The 18,175-nt window shown below is 41.9% G+C and overlaps 3 protein-coding genes across 6 annotated transcripts in view; all 3 read right to left on the bottom strand.

Annotated features, from left to right (window-relative positions):
- The window catches only part of ALF4 (aberrant root formation protein), a 128,649-nt gene that overhangs the window by 67,155 nt on the left and 43,319 nt on the right, over positions 1–18,175 (bottom strand). The gene's annotated exons all lie outside the window — the stretch shown is intronic.
- LOC148038457 (uncharacterized) lies at positions 15,160–16,200 on the bottom strand. Its single transcript, XM_087675566.1, has one exon. The coding sequence runs from the start codon at positions 16,192–16,194 to the stop codon at positions 15,160–15,162; it is 1,035 nt and encodes a 344-aa protein (XP_087531692.1). The 5' UTR covers positions 16,195–16,200.
- LOC148038456 (uncharacterized) lies at positions 16,318–17,382 on the bottom strand. The gene is made up of 3 exons (XM_087675565.1): positions 17,210–17,382; positions 16,885–17,075; positions 16,318–16,336 (listed from the first exon to the last, which is right to left on the bottom strand). The coding sequence occupies exons 1-3, from the start codon at positions 17,375–17,377 to the stop codon at positions 16,318–16,320; spliced, it is 378 nt and encodes a 125-aa protein (XP_087531691.1). The 5' UTR covers positions 17,378–17,382.

Here is an 18,175-nt window from a genome sequence, read left to right as displayed (position 1 = left end):
TGTCATGGGCCGTTGCCAAGCTGATCACTCATTCCCACAATGAAAAATGAAATTGACAAGCTTAAGAATGCAACAAATGTTATGTAACCAACCTCCAAAAAAGAGTGTGCCTTTTTCCAAAGATTAACAACCTTAGAACTTGTGTCTTGATTTACAAGGGTGAATCCTTAAAGGTCAAGAGGTCAATGCAACAGTTACATGGACTCAATCTAGAAAACGCAAGTTCATGAGATTGGAAACATGAATGTTGTGAGCATTAGTTATGCACAACCCTGAAAAAACACAAATCCAAAAGGCAAAACAAATGAACATGTCACGGGGATGTGAAATTTTGAGATGCTATAACCTTGCCGATAACATTTGATTTAGATATTAATCAAATGTTCAAGGTTGTTTGGCACATATGATGCACATGGCAGTTATTTCATGGTAATAGGCCAAGGACCCCGAGAATGCAGTGGGTGCCAAAGGCAAAAGTTGTAATAAGTTATGTCTGACAAGTAGGAGGTGGTACTTCAACCAATGCAAAACTCAAAATGAAATGATATCCCCTCACTTTAACGTGTGAGCATTCATTTGTGTCATGCACAATCTCCTTAGACATCCAGATGAGCGCTACTAGGCTTTATTCAGCTTGCAAACCTTGTGCTCTTGGCCTTGCACAACAAAGCTTGGAAGTTGTGCAACATATACATCCTCTTCAAAATCTCCACTCCAAAATGATGTCTTTGTATCCAATAGATGTACATCCCAACTGAAATGTGCAGCCATAACAATCATGCCTCTAATGATGGTCACCCTCAATGTAGGAGCAAATGCCTCCTCATAGTCAATGCCCTTTTTATGAGCATATCCCTTCCCAACCAACCTTGCCTTGTATCTATCAATAGACCCATCGGATTTCCTTTTCAACTTGTAAACCCAATGTGTGCCAATGGCCTTTTTACCAGATGGCAAGTAAACAAGACTCCAAGTGTTGTTCTACTAAACAAAGCACATCTCATCACTCATAGCTTGCACCCAATGCACATCCTATTGTGCATCCTCAACACATGTAGGCTCATCTTCATGCAAAAGAGTACTAGCAAAAGCATATGCTAGTTCATCATTAATAAAATGGCCTGCATCAACAAAATGTGCCCCTCCTACATTTCTAGCATTGGAACGTGTACATTGAGGCAAAGGAGCATCCATATGATGAGTCTATAACAGCCATCTTGGGACAATTTTGGTTGTATGTATAGCAGGCCTTTCTTGCACAACTGCATCATCCATTGTCCGAGGAGAAACTAGATTAGTTAAAGTCTGATTTTAGGCAAGGGGGGCAGGTTCAGCATGCTGTAATGCATTTGTTTCTACATTTACGATAGGTACGGATCCCAATGTAAGTGGCAAAAGAACCTTAAAGACATCACCATTCTCATAGGTGGCTAGCATTTCAAACTCATCATGGGAATAGGCTGCATTTTCAGTAAAAATGGCATCTCTGCTGTCGAAAACCTTTCGAGTGCGAGGATCATATAAACAATAGCCTTTGCTCTCTGAACTATATCCAACAAAAATACACGCAAGTGCCTTATCATCTAGCCTCCCACAAAGCTCTTTAGGCCCCTTCAAACTTGTTTCTACTTTCAATTTTGAAACCAAGTGTTTGAAGGGTATAGATACATCCGATTTGGCCTTCAAACCAAACACCAAAGTGTACCTAGAGTAGTCATCAATAAATGTAACAAAATGCAAATGACCGCCGAGTGCTCTCGTTCGCATAGGACCACAAATGTCAAAGTGTATGACCTGCATCTTCCGTACAACATGCAATGCACTATCCTTCTTAAACGCAAACTCATGAATTTTGCCAAAAATGCAACCCTCACAAGCATAAGGAGATGGAGTATCCAAAATAGGCAAAGCATCAACCATCTGACATCTCTTAAGAGTCATGAGACTATCAAAACTCATATAACCATAACGATCATGCCTAAGCTCTAGATTCTACATATCTTCTATACGAGGAATCTGGGCAACAACAAGGGCGGTTTGTTGTCCTCCAACCCCTCTTTGAGGTGCCTAAGGTATAAACCCTCCTCGTCTAGCTAAATCACCAATCACAAAATCCCAGAGACCCTTGGCAACAAGCAAATTGCGCACCATGAAACTCCACGAGGAGTAGTCGATGCCATCCAATTTATCCTCCTGAATAAGGACACCCAAAATGTTGCTATAGTCATTGTGACCTTGCTAAGCCATTGCTGCAATAAAGTGCACAAACTGCAATCAAACACTTCCAAGCTGAAGTGCAAAACGTACTCACTGAGTGCTGAGATCTAGACACGGGATAGATTATGAAATCACAAAACTGTGCAAAATTGTCTCAATGCAAAATCTGCCTCTAAATGCCTCAAAAAGTGTGCCAAAACTGTTCAAAACAGCAGGAAACTGCTGTACCTTGAAAATCATGCCCTAAAGTCAATTTCAACAATTTAATGTTGTAAAACCCCAAATTTATAGAAATTTTTTTGCTAAATCAAATCCAAACAGCAATTGAATGATGTTGTTGCACCTGTTTGCTTCCTTAGGATGCATGCCAAGCAAAATCCCCAAATTTCATTGACAAAATTTTGAGAAATAGAACAGATTTTATACTTACAACCTTAGAATTCAGTATATTGTCACCTCAAGATGCATACAGACAGCAACCAGCAACTAGAATTCACATCAAGATGTGTGCCGGACCCAAAAATCATAAAAGCCCAAAATTTCTTGCACCAATGTCGAAGAACAAAGGCAATTTCAGTGGAGACTTACACAATGAACATTGGAAAAGCCGGCAAAAAGCCTCCAAATTTTTTGGCACAGAGTGTGAGAAATTGAAAATTTCTTTTCCTACTAGAGATAAGACGAGCAAGTTGGATCAGAATTTGCAACAATTTTGAAAACCCCCCACTTCAAAAATTAAGATTTCTACATTTTTTTAATCAAATCTACAGAAAATGGTAGGCAAAGCTAAGAAAATGGCGAGCAAGGCTGACTTGGGAATATTACGAGTAAGTCTGAGAGAAGCCGTGTGTGCACTATTGTGTACAAGACTACGTATAAGACTGTGTCCAAGCTGAAAAAAATAATAGCTCCTCTTCCAAAATAAGTGCTTCTCTTCCAAAACAGCAACTCCTCTTCCTTTGTCAATGAGTCGACTTTGCGCAGGTGGCACTAGCTGAGCAGCAGTGAGACCAAACCCACGTGTCTAACTCCAATACCAACTATTGGAAATGAAAAAAGAGAGAAAAAGAGTGAACACAAGATAGTGAGCAAGAGTGGGTAGCAATTCCACACTCAAAAGATGCAAGTGCTAGAATGATAGAATGAAAGTACAATAAATCTTAAGTAAGTTAGACCTATCCCACTCAACTAGAGTTAATTTAACTTTAAAGTCTAGTGTCACTACTTTTAAACTCCTAGACACACTATACTTTGATACTTTAATAAGTGTCCACACCACACAAATTACATTGCACTACCCATAATTTATTGATTCCAACATCAAATGTCCATGTTAGATCCTGGCATGTTGTTTTTTATGGTTGCACATCTGCCAACTGTTGCTAGTGATTTGTTGGAAACGGAGGAAGAGAGAGAGAGAGAGAGAGTGAACACAAGATAATGAGCAAGAGTGGACTATGGACAGCACTTCCACAATCAAAAGGTACAAGTGCTAGAATGATAGGATGAAAGTACAATAGGTCTTAAATAAGTTAGACCTATCCTTAACTCAACTAGAGGCAATCTAACTCTGGAACTAACACTAGAAATGGTGACACAACTTATTAATATAGTTGTGTACACACTTCAAACCAGCTAACTGAAACATTGGGCATTGCCCATAGAATTGCCAAATAAAAACACCCCCCTGTAATGCCAATGTGGTAGAAGTACCAGAAGCTTAATCACCAAAGAGTAGCAAGTTCAAGGACTTTCAAAAAGCCTCAAAACTTCTCGCAAGGAAAAGTTTTGGTAAAAATGTTTACAACATTCTCTTGTGTAGGGACATACATCAAACCAATCTCTCCTACATAGAATTTCTCATTGACATAATGGTCATATACCTCAATGTGTTTCGTACGAGCATGAAACACAAGATTCCGTACCACTACAATAGCACTCTAACTGTCAAAAAGAATGGATATAGGATCCTCCAACGAAATCCGAAGATCAACCAACAATCTACACAGCCATACACATTCCACTATTGTGGTGAAGGTTGCCCTGTACTCAACCTCACAAGACGAGGTAGTCACTGTAGATTGTTTCTTGCTTAGCCATGAAATGCATAAGCAGCCCAAAAAGAAACAGTGTCCACTAGTAGACTGCCTGATGTTTGCATCACCAACCCAATCTAAATCACTATAAGCCTGTAGATGTAAGTCTCCCTCCCAAGAAATAATAAGGCATGTGATTGAGTACCTTGAAAATATCTAAAGATCCAATTAACAACTTACCAATGTATGGTCCGTGGGCTATGCATATACCTGCTTACCTAAGATACTGCACACTGAATGTCAGGGCATGTGTTGCAAAGATAAATAAGACAGCCAACAGCTCGGTTGTAAATTGCAACATCAAACACCTCTTCACCATCATGCATAGACAGCTTTAAGCCTAGCTCCATAGAAGTGCACATAGGTTTGTAATCTTGCAAATTAAACCTATGTAACAACTTATCCACATACTGTGACTATGACATGATGATACCATGCTGATTTTGAATGAACTGAATCCCCAAATAATAATGTAAACAACCCATATTTGACATAGCAAATGCATATTTAAAATCTGCAATTTTTTCCTCCGTAAATCCACTGAGCAACATGTCATCCACAAAAAGAATGATAATCGGCAAGTCCTCCCTTTCATTCTTAATGTATAGAGTGGGAGCAATCTGACTATTTTTTAAGCCTTTATTGGCCAAATATGCATCAATTTTTTAGTATCATGCACGAGGAGCCTGTTTAAGACCATAAAGAGCTTTATGCATATGCATACCATGTGCTTTTTTTCCTTTCATCACAAACCTTGGAGGTTGTGAGTCGTGACACATAAACATCCTCATGCAAATCCCCATTTAAGAATGCTACGTTAATGTCCAACTCGTACTTTCCAGCCATAATGTTGGGATCTAAAGGTCCTTTATTCACCTCCGTGTATTTTACACGTGTATTGTTATGTTGTACATGTGAATGCACCCTTACGGGCCCTAAGTATAAATACATTTTATTCTTTGTGTACCAACACATTTGTTGGTACACCCAAATCTGTTCGTCACTCTCACTCTCACTCACCTGTTCACTTTCTCTGCTGCAAATCTTCATGCTTCTGCTACCCGCGCGCTCCAACAACTGGTATCAGAGCTGAGGTTCAGGTGCTCGCGCTCCTCGAAGTCCGCGTGAGACATCACCAACTCTTCGCTTGCAAGAAATCAGTAAGTCCTCACTCATACAGGTCAGGTCGTCACTGTTTCCAGGCACGTGTATGTGCTGGACAGTCAAGCGACAGTGTTGCAGGTCACGTTTTGTGCAGCGACAGCCTGATAGACAAGCGACAGGTCGTTTTCAACCAGGCAGGCAGTCACGAACAGGTCATGAGCAGCCAGGCGCAGGCTGCACAGGTCAACGCAGGCCACGAAACTGCAGCGACAGGCTGCGTGGCACCAGGCGCAGGCTGCACAGGTCACGCGATGCAGTTTTCGTCACGTTTTTGAGCAGGCGACAGCTCACACAAAGCTGCCACAGGCAGCGCATGTCAACGGCTGCAGTTCGACACGTTTTTTCTTCCATAAATTTTTAAAATTTTTCTAAGGTTTACTGCAAGCAACCCCTTTGCCACTGACGGGAGTTCGCGCGCGCAAGCACAGTTCTCAGATTTGGTAAAATTTGAACCTGGAAATTTGGGGCTTTTCCCAGAATTGATGTTGTTTATGCTTGACAGTGACATCTGTGTCAGAAATTGCAGACATTGTGCGCATTGACCTCAATTAATTTGGGGATTTTTCAAATTTGTTGGAATTTTGCTCATCCGAATAAAATTTCTTGGCATTGGACCAAGAAAAATTGGGGCTTTTCATGTATTGATGTAATTTTGCTCAGCTGAGTCAGTTGGGCTGACATTTGCGCACATTTGGACCTGGAAATTTGGAATTTTGTGCAGAATTTGATAAATTTCTGCATTATTTGCCTGTGCAGTGGCTGGTTTATGTCAAAACAGCAGAGGATTATTGCTGGTTATGCAAGAACACTAGTGTATTTGCTGATTTAGCTTGTGCTCTTGCAATTCAGTGCTTTTACACTTGTACTTGTGAAAAATGGCTGCAATTTCTTCCAGTTCTGACATTAAAAGTTTGATGGAAATCAAGCAATTTGATGGTCAAGGCTTTGATCTTTGGAAAGATCATATGCACGGCATACTGTTCCTAAAGGATTGTGAGGATGCTTTGCAAATGGATAAACCCGCACAAATGTCTGAGGCGGATTGGGCCAAAGTCAATAAAAGGGCTGTGGCTTATATAAAGATGGGTGTCACTGATGACATTTTGACAGACATTAAGGGTTTAGACACTGGTCATGCAATATGGGAGAAGTTGAAGACTGCTTATGAGATCACCACACCTGTTAATCAAGTGCATTTAATGCGCAAGTTGGTGAATATGCGGCTGGATGAGTCCAAGCCTACAGCTGAGCACTTCAGTGCATTTACTGGCATTTTAAATCAGCTCAAGGATGCAAGTTTGGATTTTGATGATAAGTTGAGGGCGATCTTTTTTATCATGACATTGCCTGACTCTTGGGAGACTTTGGTTGTTTCTCTCAGTAATAACCCCAATCTCACATATGATCGTGTGAGGGGTTCGATCTTGAATGAAGAAATTAGACATAAGTCTAGTGGAGAAGGCAGCAACTCAGCTTATAATGTTAGAGGCAGGGCTGAAAAGAAAAATGCAAATGCTGGACAGAGAAGCAGGAGCAAGAGCAAAGGAAAAGAAAAGAGTGATGTTACATGCTATCAGTGTGGTCGGAAGGGCCACAAGAAGCCTGATTGCAGGTATTACAAGAAGGAACAAGAGAGAAAGAAGAATGCAGGAGACAAAAAGAAAAAGAGAAAAAGACAGATGCATCTGAGGCAGGTAAAGGTAAGGAAAAGGCCAATGTGGCCTCTAGTGTTGTCATAGAGGAGCTCTCAGATGCAGAGGCTGATGTATTATGTGCAGTGGATTATGATACCCTTGTATGTCACATGCAAGATATGCAGATCACCAAGGCTGATGTGATTGATGCACTTTTGTCAGTTGATGATTGTGTCACTCAGACTTGGATTGTAGACTCTGGTGCCTCTTTCCATGTGACTCCATGCTTGGAGTGTTTTGCTACTTTTGATGCAGGCTGTTATGGCAAGGTTTACCTTGGAAATAATCATGCTTGCAGCATTGATGGGATTGGCACCATACACTTGTCTTTGGATAATGGGCAAGAACTTGTGTTGAAAGATGTCAGATATGTGCCTGGCATCAAGAAGAGTTTACTATCTGTTGGACAGCTTGACTTGCATGGTTACACCACACTGTTTGGTGGTGGTTTGTGGAAATTAAAAAGGGGTTCCATGCTGATTGCTAAAGGAACCAAGAAGGGCACTTTGTATTGTCTGCACTGTAAAGCCTTGAATGGCAAATTTCTTGCAGTTGCTGAAATTGGCTATCATTTGGAATTATGGCATAAGAGATTAGGCCATATGAGCCAAGACCTAGGTCTTGATGTTCTTACCTCTTTGAAGAGGGTTGATGGAAAAGGCTCTAAACTTGATTTTTGTAATAACTGTCAGTTTGGAAAGCAAATGAAAAATTCCTTTTACTCTGGTGTCTCCCGTAAGTCAAATGTATTGGACTTGGTGCATTCTGATGTATATAGCATGCCTTTGAAATCGTTGGGTGGTGCTGCATACTTTGCCTCTTTTATTGATGATTGTTCCAAGAAGATTTGGGTTTATTTGTTGAAAAAGAAAAGTGAAGTGTTTGCTGTTTTTAAAACTTTTCATGCATTCGTGACCACTCAGACAGGTAGAAAGTTGAAATGCTTGAGAACTGATAATGGGGGTGAATTCACGTCTAATGAATTTAAGTCCTTTTGTGACTTCCATGGGATCAAGAGAGAGCTTACAGCCCCTTACAGCCCTTCTTCAAATGGTGTGGCTGAAAGATACAATAGGACTCTATGTGGGAGAGTGCGGTGCATGCTGTCCACTGCTAATCTCCCTCATGAATTTTGGGGAGAGGCACTTAAAACCGTGGTTCACATTTGCAACTGCTCTCCAAACAGGTCTCTAAATAATGGCATTCCTGAGGAGGTTTAGTCTGGCAAACCGGCCTCATATGACCATTTACGAATATTTGGCTGTGACGCTTTTGTGCATGTTAGAAATGAGCTGAGGAATAAACTTGACCCGAAATCCACCAAAGGCATTTTCATGGGCTATGGTGATGAGGGTGAATTTGGCTATAGAGTGTGGCTACCTCAGTCCAAGAAAATTGTTCGCAGCCCTAATGTTGTGTTTAATGAGGCAAAGTTGCTGAAAAGTACTTTAGCCTCTGATGAAGACATGAAAAAGGTCAAATTTCAGAATTCGCAGCCACCTATCACTTCAAATGATGAGCCTCATGGTGCTGTACCACAGGCTGAAACTGATGATCAGCCGGTTATCTTTGAGCCAGATGATGATGGACAGCAAATAGAAGCACAAGGAGGTCATGGACAGCAAGATAGACTTGCTGATTATGAAAATGCAGGTGCTGGAAATGAAAATGAAGGTGCTGTACAGCATGAACAGCATGCTGAAAATGGCTTACAACAGCCAATAAATGCTGAAAATAACATGCCTCCAAATGTAGATCCGATTCCTGAGAATGTAGATCATTGGGTATGCAGGTCTACACGCCTAAGAAGGCAGCCACATAGGTATGACCCCTCTTTGCATTATGTGATGCTTACTGATGAGGGTGAGCCTCTGACATAAATTCAGCAATAAGTGGGAGCTAGCTATGCAGGAAGAGATTAAATCTCTGTATGCTAATGATACTTGGGATCTTGTGTCATTGCCCAAAGGAAGAAAGCCTCTTCCAAACAAATGGGTTTACAAAGTAAAGACAGTTGATGGGAAACCCAAGTACAAGGCAAGATTGGTTGCCAAAGGGTATGCACAGAAGGAAGGGATTGACTTCCGGGAGGTCTTCTCACCTGTCGTGAACATGACCACACTACGTGTGCTTTTTGCTCTCACTGTTGTATTGGATTTAGAGCTCTACCAAATGGATGTGAAAACAGCTTTTCTGCATGGTGACATTGATGAGGAGATCTACATGAAACAGCCTGAGGGTTTTGTAGTTCCTGGAAAGGAGCAGTTGGTGTGTAAACTAAAACGCAGCTTATATGGGCTGAAATAAGCACCACGGCAGTGGTACAAAAAGTTTGACACCTTTATGCTCTCTCATGGGTTTACGCGCAGCCATGCAGATCATTGTTTGTATATGAAAAAGAATACAGATGGCAGCCCTATCATACTTGTTTTGTATGTGGATGATATGTTGCTAGCTGGGAAGAGAAAGACTAGCTTGGATGGTCTCAAAGATCAGCTGAAATCAGCTTTTTCCATGAAAGATTTGGGGAATGCAGAGCATATATTGGGCATGAGGATTCATAGGGATAGAACGCAAAAATTGCTGTTCTTATCTCAAGAAAAGTACATTGAAAAGGTACTGGACAGATTTAACATGGCTGAAGCTAAGCCTCTCGGAGTACCCTTACCTCCATACCTTAAGCTTAGTAAAGCCAACAGCCCAAAAGATGACATGGAAGCCAATGCTATGAAGGGAGTCCCTTATGCATCAGCTTGTGGCTCTCTTATCTATGCTATGGTGGCTACTCGTCCAGACATTGCTCATGCAGTGGGAGTTGTCAGCAGGTTTATGTCAAATCCTGGCAAACCACATTGGGAGGCTGTCAAGAGTATTCTTAGATATCTGAAGGGTACACAAAGAAAGTGTATTTGCTATGGGCAGGGTGCACTTAATTTGCGGGGTTATTGTGATGCAGACATGGCAGGTGACTTAGACACTCGCAGGTCCACTAGCGGGTATGTCTTTACAGTTGTTGGAGGGGCCGTCTCTTGGTGCTCCAGGTTGCAGAACATCGTCGCACTGAGTACTACTGAAGCTGAATACATATCAGCTACTGAAGCTTCTAAGGAAGCTATATGGTTGAGCAGACTCGGAGAGGATCTCGGCATGTCTATGAGTACTCCAGTGTTGGGATGTGATAGCCAGAGTGCTGTGTATCTGGCTAAAAATGCCATGTATCATTCACACACAAAGCATATTGATGTGCAATATCACTTTATCAGACAGATTCTGGAGGATGGTCTAATCACATTGACCAAGATCAAAACACAGGACAACCCTGCAGATGTTCTCACTAAAAGTCTAGACAAGGCTCAGCATAAGCATTGCATACGACTAGTGGGAGTTGGTTAAAGGTTCACTCCGGACCTTTAAGTGGAAGGTTGTTGGGATGTAAAGGTCCTTTATTCACCTCCGTGTATTTTACACGTGTATTGTTATGTTGTACATGTGAATGCACCCATAATGTTGGGATGTAAAGGTCCTTTATTCACCTCCGTGTATTTTACACGTGTATTGTTATGTTGTACATGTGAATGCACCCTTACGGACCCTAAGTATAAATACATTTTATTCTTTGTGTACCAACACATTTGTTGGTACACCCAAATCTGTTTGTCACTCTCACTCTCACTCACCTGTTCACTTTCTCTACTGCAAATCTTCACGCTTCCGCTACCCGCGCACTCCAACACATAATGTGCGATTAGTGCCAATGGCCTTCTTGCCAAGTGGTGGATCCACGGGATCCCATGTAGAGTTAGTGGCAATGGAGTCTAACTCCTCTTGCAAGGCCTACAATAATGTACATCATGTTGAGCTTTGTCCAAGTAGACTCATCATCATCCAACAATGAGCTCATAAACACATACTCATTGTAATCATCTCCTTCTGTTATATCAACCAAATGTACCCCCCTGCATCATATGTTGCATGCTTGGCAGCCCTTCTAGTGTGCTGAGGTAATAGGGCATCTATTTGACTCTCTAGGATAGTTTGTAACAACCATCTTGGGGCTGTTTTTGCTGCACTTACAGCAGCCCTTTCATGCTGAACTGCTGCCTCCCCTACATGTGGCAAACTCTTATCAATACCCTGCTATTCGAGAGCATATGAAGCAGCAACAGCTGCTGTAAGAGGTCTGTCCTGCCATTTACAATAGGCACAGACTCCAAAGAAAGTGGTAAAAGGCCTTCAAAAACATTACCAATGTCATGTGTGGCTGGCATTTGAAACCGGTCATGTGAAAATGTTGCATTTTCAGCAAATATAGCATCCCTACTGACAGACACCTTCTTGGTGCGTGTGTCATACATGCAATAGCCTTTGCTTTATGAACTGTAGCCAATAAAAATGCATTTTATAGCCTTATCATCAAGCTTCCCACGAAGCTCTTTTGGAGCATGCGCATAGGCTATGCAACCAAACACCCAAAAGTACTCAACTTTGGGTTTCTTGCCATGCCAAGCTTCAAACGGTGCGATCGTCTTCAAAGCTTTTGTAGGTGCAGGATTCAATACATGATTGGCACACTAAGTCCTCCGAACCAAAATTTATGTAACAGCCCCTTGCTTTTTAACATACAGCAAGTCCTTTCCATGAGAGTGCAATTCTTCCTTTCAGCAACTCCATTTTGTTGAGGAGCCATTCTAACAATCGCTTGATGCGTAATGTCACGATCCAACAAATATTTCTCAAATGCACGAGACATGTACTCTCCCCCTCTATTTGTGCGAACTGTCTACACTTTCAAACCAACAATCTCAAGCTTTGCCGCAAGATGTTTAAAGTGTATAAATACATCAAACTTATCCTTCAACCTATACACCCATGTATGCCTGGAGTAATCATCAATAAATATAACAAAATAAAGGTGACCTCCCAGTGCATGTGTCCTCATGGGAATACAAACATCAAAGTAAATAAGCTGCATTTTTTGAACAACACGCACTGCACCATCCTTTTTGAAAGCACACCTACGCATCTTGCCCAAAAAACACCTCTCGTATGCATGAGGAGTTGGAGTCTCCACTTAAGGCAATGCATCTACCATATGACACCTTTGAAGGGTCATCAAACTCCCAAAGCTCATATTTCCATAACGGACATGCCAAAGCTCCACATTCTACATAGCGGATCTAAGACTAGTAACTACTAGAGCATCATGAGACTGTCGATCATAAGTGTCTAACAAGAATAAACCCTTGTACAGGGTGCCAGACAACTTGAGTGCATTGCAACAAGAGGCCCTCCAACTCCACACAAGTAAAGGACAGCTCGCGCAAATCTTGTATATGAGTAAGATGATCCATCATACTATCACCCTCATCCATGTTTACGTTTTCCGACTCTCTACAAAGATAGGAGATCCTATCCTCATTGCGGACAACAAACATACGCTCAAGTATATCCCATGCTGATTTTGAGGTCTTGCATAACCGAATATGTGGAATAATGGCCCTCTTTACTGACAATGCTATCAAGGAAAGTGTGTGAGCATCCTTCAAATCCCATTTTCTTTGATCCACTGTAGGAGAGGGAGGAGGGGCAACACCACCACCACCAAGGACCTGTCCTCGAGCGTGATGCTGAGATGTTTGAGGTGCGTGACCTCCTGGTCACTGCAAGTCACCTGAAACATAGTCCCATAAGTCCTTCGCAACAAGAAGGTTGCGATCCATAAAGCTCCATAGTGGGTAGTTGGAGCCATCAAGCTTGTCTTCTTAAGTGAGGACACCAAGGATGCTACTCTAATCATTGTTACCCTATCGTGCCATGCTGTCAAGAATGAGTAAAAATTTGTAGCCAAATACTTGGATGCTGATTTATAGTGCATGTACTATTGAGAGTACCAAAAATCCCTCAAGATTATCAAATAAGTACCAATTTGTCATACAAATGCCAAAGTGTGCACAATGTCACCTGAATCAACACTCAACCACAAAAATAACAACACACTAAGGTATATTGCTCAATACACCTACCTCGTAATGCATGCCAACAAAATTAAAAATTCCAACAATTTAATATTGATTCCCATCAAAACATTCGAATTTTCCCAAAATAATTGATTTCCTACCTTGAAATGCGTATAGGGCAAAAGCCCCAACTTTCTTCCTAGAATTTCAAAGAAATTAAAGAATTTTTTATATGCTAGAATGATAGAATGCAAGTACAATATGTCTTAAGTAAGTTAGACTTATCCCTAACTCAACTAGAGTTAACTTAACTCTAAAACTAACTCTAGAAGTGGTGACACAACTTATTAATGTAGTTGTGTTCACTCTTCAAACTAACTAACTGAAACATTGGGCAGTGCCCATAGAATTGGCAACTTCTAACATGATTTTCCCCGACTGCTGCGATCAGTTTTCAGCATCCGCAGCATCTGTCTACTGCAAATCGTCAAGTTTCCAGCCAGTACCGCCTGCATTTTCAGATCTGCTGTCTGCATTTTATTTTCTGCATTATTTTGTACATCATCTGCTATATTTAATGCTCCTTTCTATGATTTGTTGTACACATGCTGCATTTTGTGCATTTAATGCTTCTTCCAGCTGGGCGACAGCATTTTGAGGCTTCTAGCAATGATAAACTTCATGGCCCTGACTATCTCAAATATAGTGTGGTTATGAAAGCACGGTTTGTGCAAAAGCAATTATGGTATGTCTTTTTGGGAGCTATTGAGCAGCCCCAACCTCCCACTCTTCCAAATGATTACGACCTTGTCAACCATGAGGAAGCTATGCTTACATGGGATTATGATGATGCATTTGTAAAAAGATTCTATCGATAGTGACCTCCTGCAGAACAACTTCAACAATGTGGGAGAAGCTTCAGATGTTGTACGAGGCTCCATTGACTATGTGTGCAGTGACTCTCTATGGAAAGCTCCAACAAATGAAGTTTGAGCCTAAAGATATTGTTCAATCTTTATTGCTTTGTGTTACACATGTACAAGACCAGCTTCGGCACATGCAATTTGCACTTCCACAGGATCACCTTGTGGGGACTATGCTCTATAAGCCCCCTCCAGAGTTTGATGGAGTAGCCAATGTTTTGCGGACCCAAACATCATCGCCGCCAATCTACTTCACACATATGTCCTCAATGTTGCTAAAGCATGAGATGTCATTGCGATTATAAGAAAGGCTTTCATCTCATTAAGATGGTCACAATGAGGCATTTGCAACTTTAGAGAGGGGTGATAGGAAAAAAAAGCATAGAAACATGAAACGGGGAACGGGAACGGGGAACGGGAACGGGGACGGGAACGCCAAACCTAGGGAACGGGGACGTGGGAACAGGAACGGCATTTAAAAAATCAAAATTCATGAAAAAAAATTAATATTTCACTGATAATCCATGTGGACTCTGGGAGTCTGGAGTGTTAAAACTTAAAACCAAGGTATATAATCCACAAGGACAAATCATTTTAAGTTTTAAGTTTTAACTTTAAGATATCATGCATTATTCTAAAACTACTCATTAGAAATTGAATTGCAACTTACAAGGCTCAAGAGGTAAGCTATTCAATTATAAATAATAAAATCCATAATACATATGCCAAAAATCATAAATGATAAAACAATGAACAATGAACTAAACTTAAAAGTCTAAGCTAAAAGAACATGCCTATGGTACCATTGCCAAAAAACTTAAAAGATTACAAATATGAAATTGAAGTCTAATCTTTGAAAGAACATGCTCATTGCCCCAGAAAAGACTGCAAATATAAAGTCTAATCTCTAGACTAAAGTAAAATGCGGCATGCCGCATGCCAAAATAGCCCAAAGGGCAACTACAAGACTGCAAGACTCAAGTACAAGTATAATATCGACATGGCACAACTGTCAACAACCCGAGTGTCACAGTGTCATCAATGATCATAATATCATATATAATGTAAATGTGTCATATATCATGAGACTCGTGATAAGTAAGCTAAATCAAAGATCATGAAAGGGCTCTGAGGCTGCTCTAGCCACTCCTGAAGTGCCAGCCTCATCATCATGTGTACCATGAATTGCTGCATCTCCCTCAACATCAGCATGTGTCTCCTCTTCTTGCGGCATCTCCCACTCTGTGAATGGATCAGGCTTTGTTGTCATACTGTTACATAACATCCTCAAATTAGCACTAACGAATACTAGATCGTTTGTCCTCTCCACACCAAGACGGTTCCTCTTCTTTGAAGCAATGTGAGCGTAGGTACTCCACAATTGCTCCAAACAAGAGGAGCTAACTGACTGACTCAAAATACGGATGGCTAGTTGCTGCAACTCAGGACCATCCGAACCATAGTCCTCCCACCACAAAGCTGCCCCAATCTTACAGCGATCCTCCTGTGCATCCCCACAACCAAAAGAACCCCGAAAGGTCCTATAACATGAAAGCTGATCTCTGATCATTCGTCTAGTGCCATGATCAGGCACTAGACGAGACAATATAAGTCTCCATGAATCCATAACCTCACTGTCATTCTCTTGACCCTTGCCCTGGAACTCAGGATCCACAACAAATACAGCTGCATGCATGGGTGAGCTATAGGAGTTCCACCTCGTCACAACTAAATTGTGTATTTCCTCATATGCCTCATCATTTGGTACCAACTCCTGCAACTTTTCATTCAACCTGTCCATAGCCTCATATACCTTGCCAATGCAAGGTTGCATAGCATCCATAACCCTCAATAAATGTACAATGGGTGATACCATAGCATCTATCAGCTTTACATCATCCCAAAAAGTGGAGTTATTTGCTTTCTCCAAGCATAAGATACCTATAGGAGTAACTGCCAATGTTGATGAGGTAAACTCATCACTAAGAAATAACTGCCTCAAGGCACCACTGCATTCTCTTAACCTGCCTAGCATCAAGAAGTTAAAGGCAAATCTGGTATCAGAGTATTTTAAAAGTGTCTTCTTCGACCGCAAAGAAAAGTGATGGCGAAGAAATTGGTGATTCAAAACAAAGCTAACCATTTGAGCACAGGTGCAATCCATGACAGGTTACCAATATCCTTTAGTAGGTTGTTCAAGCAATGAGCCATACAATATGAAACTGTGATATGTGGATAATATCCCTGAATAATAGCACCTGCTGCCCTATTTGCAGGCTCTCCATCTGCAACAAATCCCACAACATGCTCTGGGCCAATAAGCTCAACACCTGTAACCCACTCTGCTGCAAGTACATCTGCTGACTTTCCTATCCCCGATGCATCATGTGAAGATATAAAATACATTTCCCCACGAGAATAAGCAACCATACCATGAATGGACCGCTTGCGTGTATCACTCCAACCATCAGCAATCAAGGAAACTCCATTTTTAGCCCACATGCTCTTTCTAGTCACTGTTGCTTGCTCAACAAGGCGCTTTTCCTTGTCGAGCAAAGTGATGCGTAAGGTCTCTGATGATGGAGGTACATACGAAGGGCCATACTCACCAATCTTCTTGCACATCAATTTAAAATACTCTGACCTGGCTGCACGAAACTGAATGTGGTCATGATAAAAAAAGCGTGCCAATGATGTATCCACCTCTTCCTTCTTCTTGGGATCCCAACTAGCATCAAGTGTGCTTTGTCTACGTGCAACATGTGGCGTTGTCGATGCCATGGCCGATGAAATGCCTGTAGTAGGTGTGGAGGTAGCACTTCCTGATACAGACCCTGCTCTAGATACATCTGATGGGAATGGTGTCACAAAAGTTGCAGGGTCAACTGCAACACGTCGTGGTCTAGATGCAAGATAAGCTTGTTGACCTGCTACACGGTCACGAAGCTCCCTTTGCTTCTCCAAGGTCACATTTGGACAAAACTGCACCTCTGAATTTGGCTCATATAGGAGATGAGCTCGGACCTGATTATGCATAAATATTAAAATTTAAAATGGAACAAGTGGCAATTGGTAATCCATATTCTAATATTTAAGTAACTTTGAAAAATTAAAATCAATAAAAATTTGAAATACAAATGCTCGGCTCAATGGATTACCTTGTTTGCTCCACTAGTTCGCTTGTATGGGCAAAGCTTGCAAGTCCATGGTCGAGATCCTCCACCACTCAAAGGGCGGTCAGCATTTACTTCTTTCCACCATGACCAATCATCAGACCTTCTTCCTCGACCACCAACCCGACGAGCGGGACGGGAAGATGAAGCCATTTATGATTTCAGGCTGAAAATTGAAGGCCTTAGGTTCAAGAGTCGAGAGAAGGAAAATTTGAAGGCTGAAAATTGATTATTGAAGGCTCGAGAGAAGGGAGAAGGCTCAAGAGTCAAGACTCACTCAAGAGTCGAGAGAGAAGGGAAAGGGAGAGAAGGAAGAAGAAGAAGAAGGTTCATGGAAGAAGGAAGAAGAGAAGGGAGAAGTGAAGAGAAGGTAGAAGGAAGAAGAGAAGGTAGAAGGAAGAAGAGAAGGAAGAGAAGAAAGAACAAGAAGAGAAAGAAAAAGAAGGAAGAGAAGGAAGAGGTTGAAGGTGGGAGGAGAAAGAAGAGAAAGAAGAAGAAGGAAGAGAGGGAAGAGAAGGAAGAAGGTGGCTGGGCCTAGGGGTAGGAGAACTGGGCCAGGCTGAGGCGGGAGCAGGAGAAATGGGCCAGGCGGGTGCAGGTGGGAGCAGGCGGGAGCAGGCGGGACGCAGGCGGGAGCAGACGGAATGCAGGCAGAACGAAACAGAACAGCGCGAAGACGAATACAGGGCGCGGGCGAAAACTGGGCGCAGGCACTTGCCACGTGGCGTTCCCTGACACGTTTCAGACAGGGAACGCAGCAGGGAACGCGTTCCCTGTCTGAAACGGGACAGGGAACGTTCCATTTTTTGGAAACGCGGTCCGAGCCGGAAACATGCCGGGGACGGCGATTCTGCGTGCCGGGGGGCCGTTCCGGCCGTCTCCTGTCACTATGAAAAAAAGTCAAAGGCCTAATGCTATCACTATGGTATGAAGGGGCATTTGCACGACAAC

This window comes from Lygodium microphyllum, chromosome 3 (assembly GCF_053477565.2).
Source record: "Lygodium microphyllum isolate KBCC chromosome 3, Lygodium_microphyllum_v1.1.10, whole genome shotgun sequence".
Classification (NCBI taxonomy): domain Eukaryota; kingdom Viridiplantae; phylum Streptophyta; class Polypodiopsida; order Schizaeales; family Lygodiaceae; genus Lygodium; species Lygodium microphyllum.
Note: the sequence above shows the minus strand (reverse complement) of the source record. Positions and strands in the feature narration are given on the sequence as shown.

Bases quoted from the DNA above. Each gene is read 5' to 3' on its own strand.
- LOC148038457 (XM_087675566.1), bottom strand. From the start codon at position 16,194: ATGGTTAGCTTTGTTTTGAATCACCAATTTCTTCGCCATCACTTTTCT.
- LOC148038456 (XM_087675565.1), bottom strand. From the start codon at position 17,377: ATGGCTTCATCTTCCCGTCCCGCTCGTCGGGTTGGTGGTCGAGGAAGA. The intron at 17,076-17,209 runs GTAATCCATTGA...ATGCATAATCAG, and splicing joins GAACTAGTGGAGCAAACAAG to GTCCGAGCTCATCTCCTATA.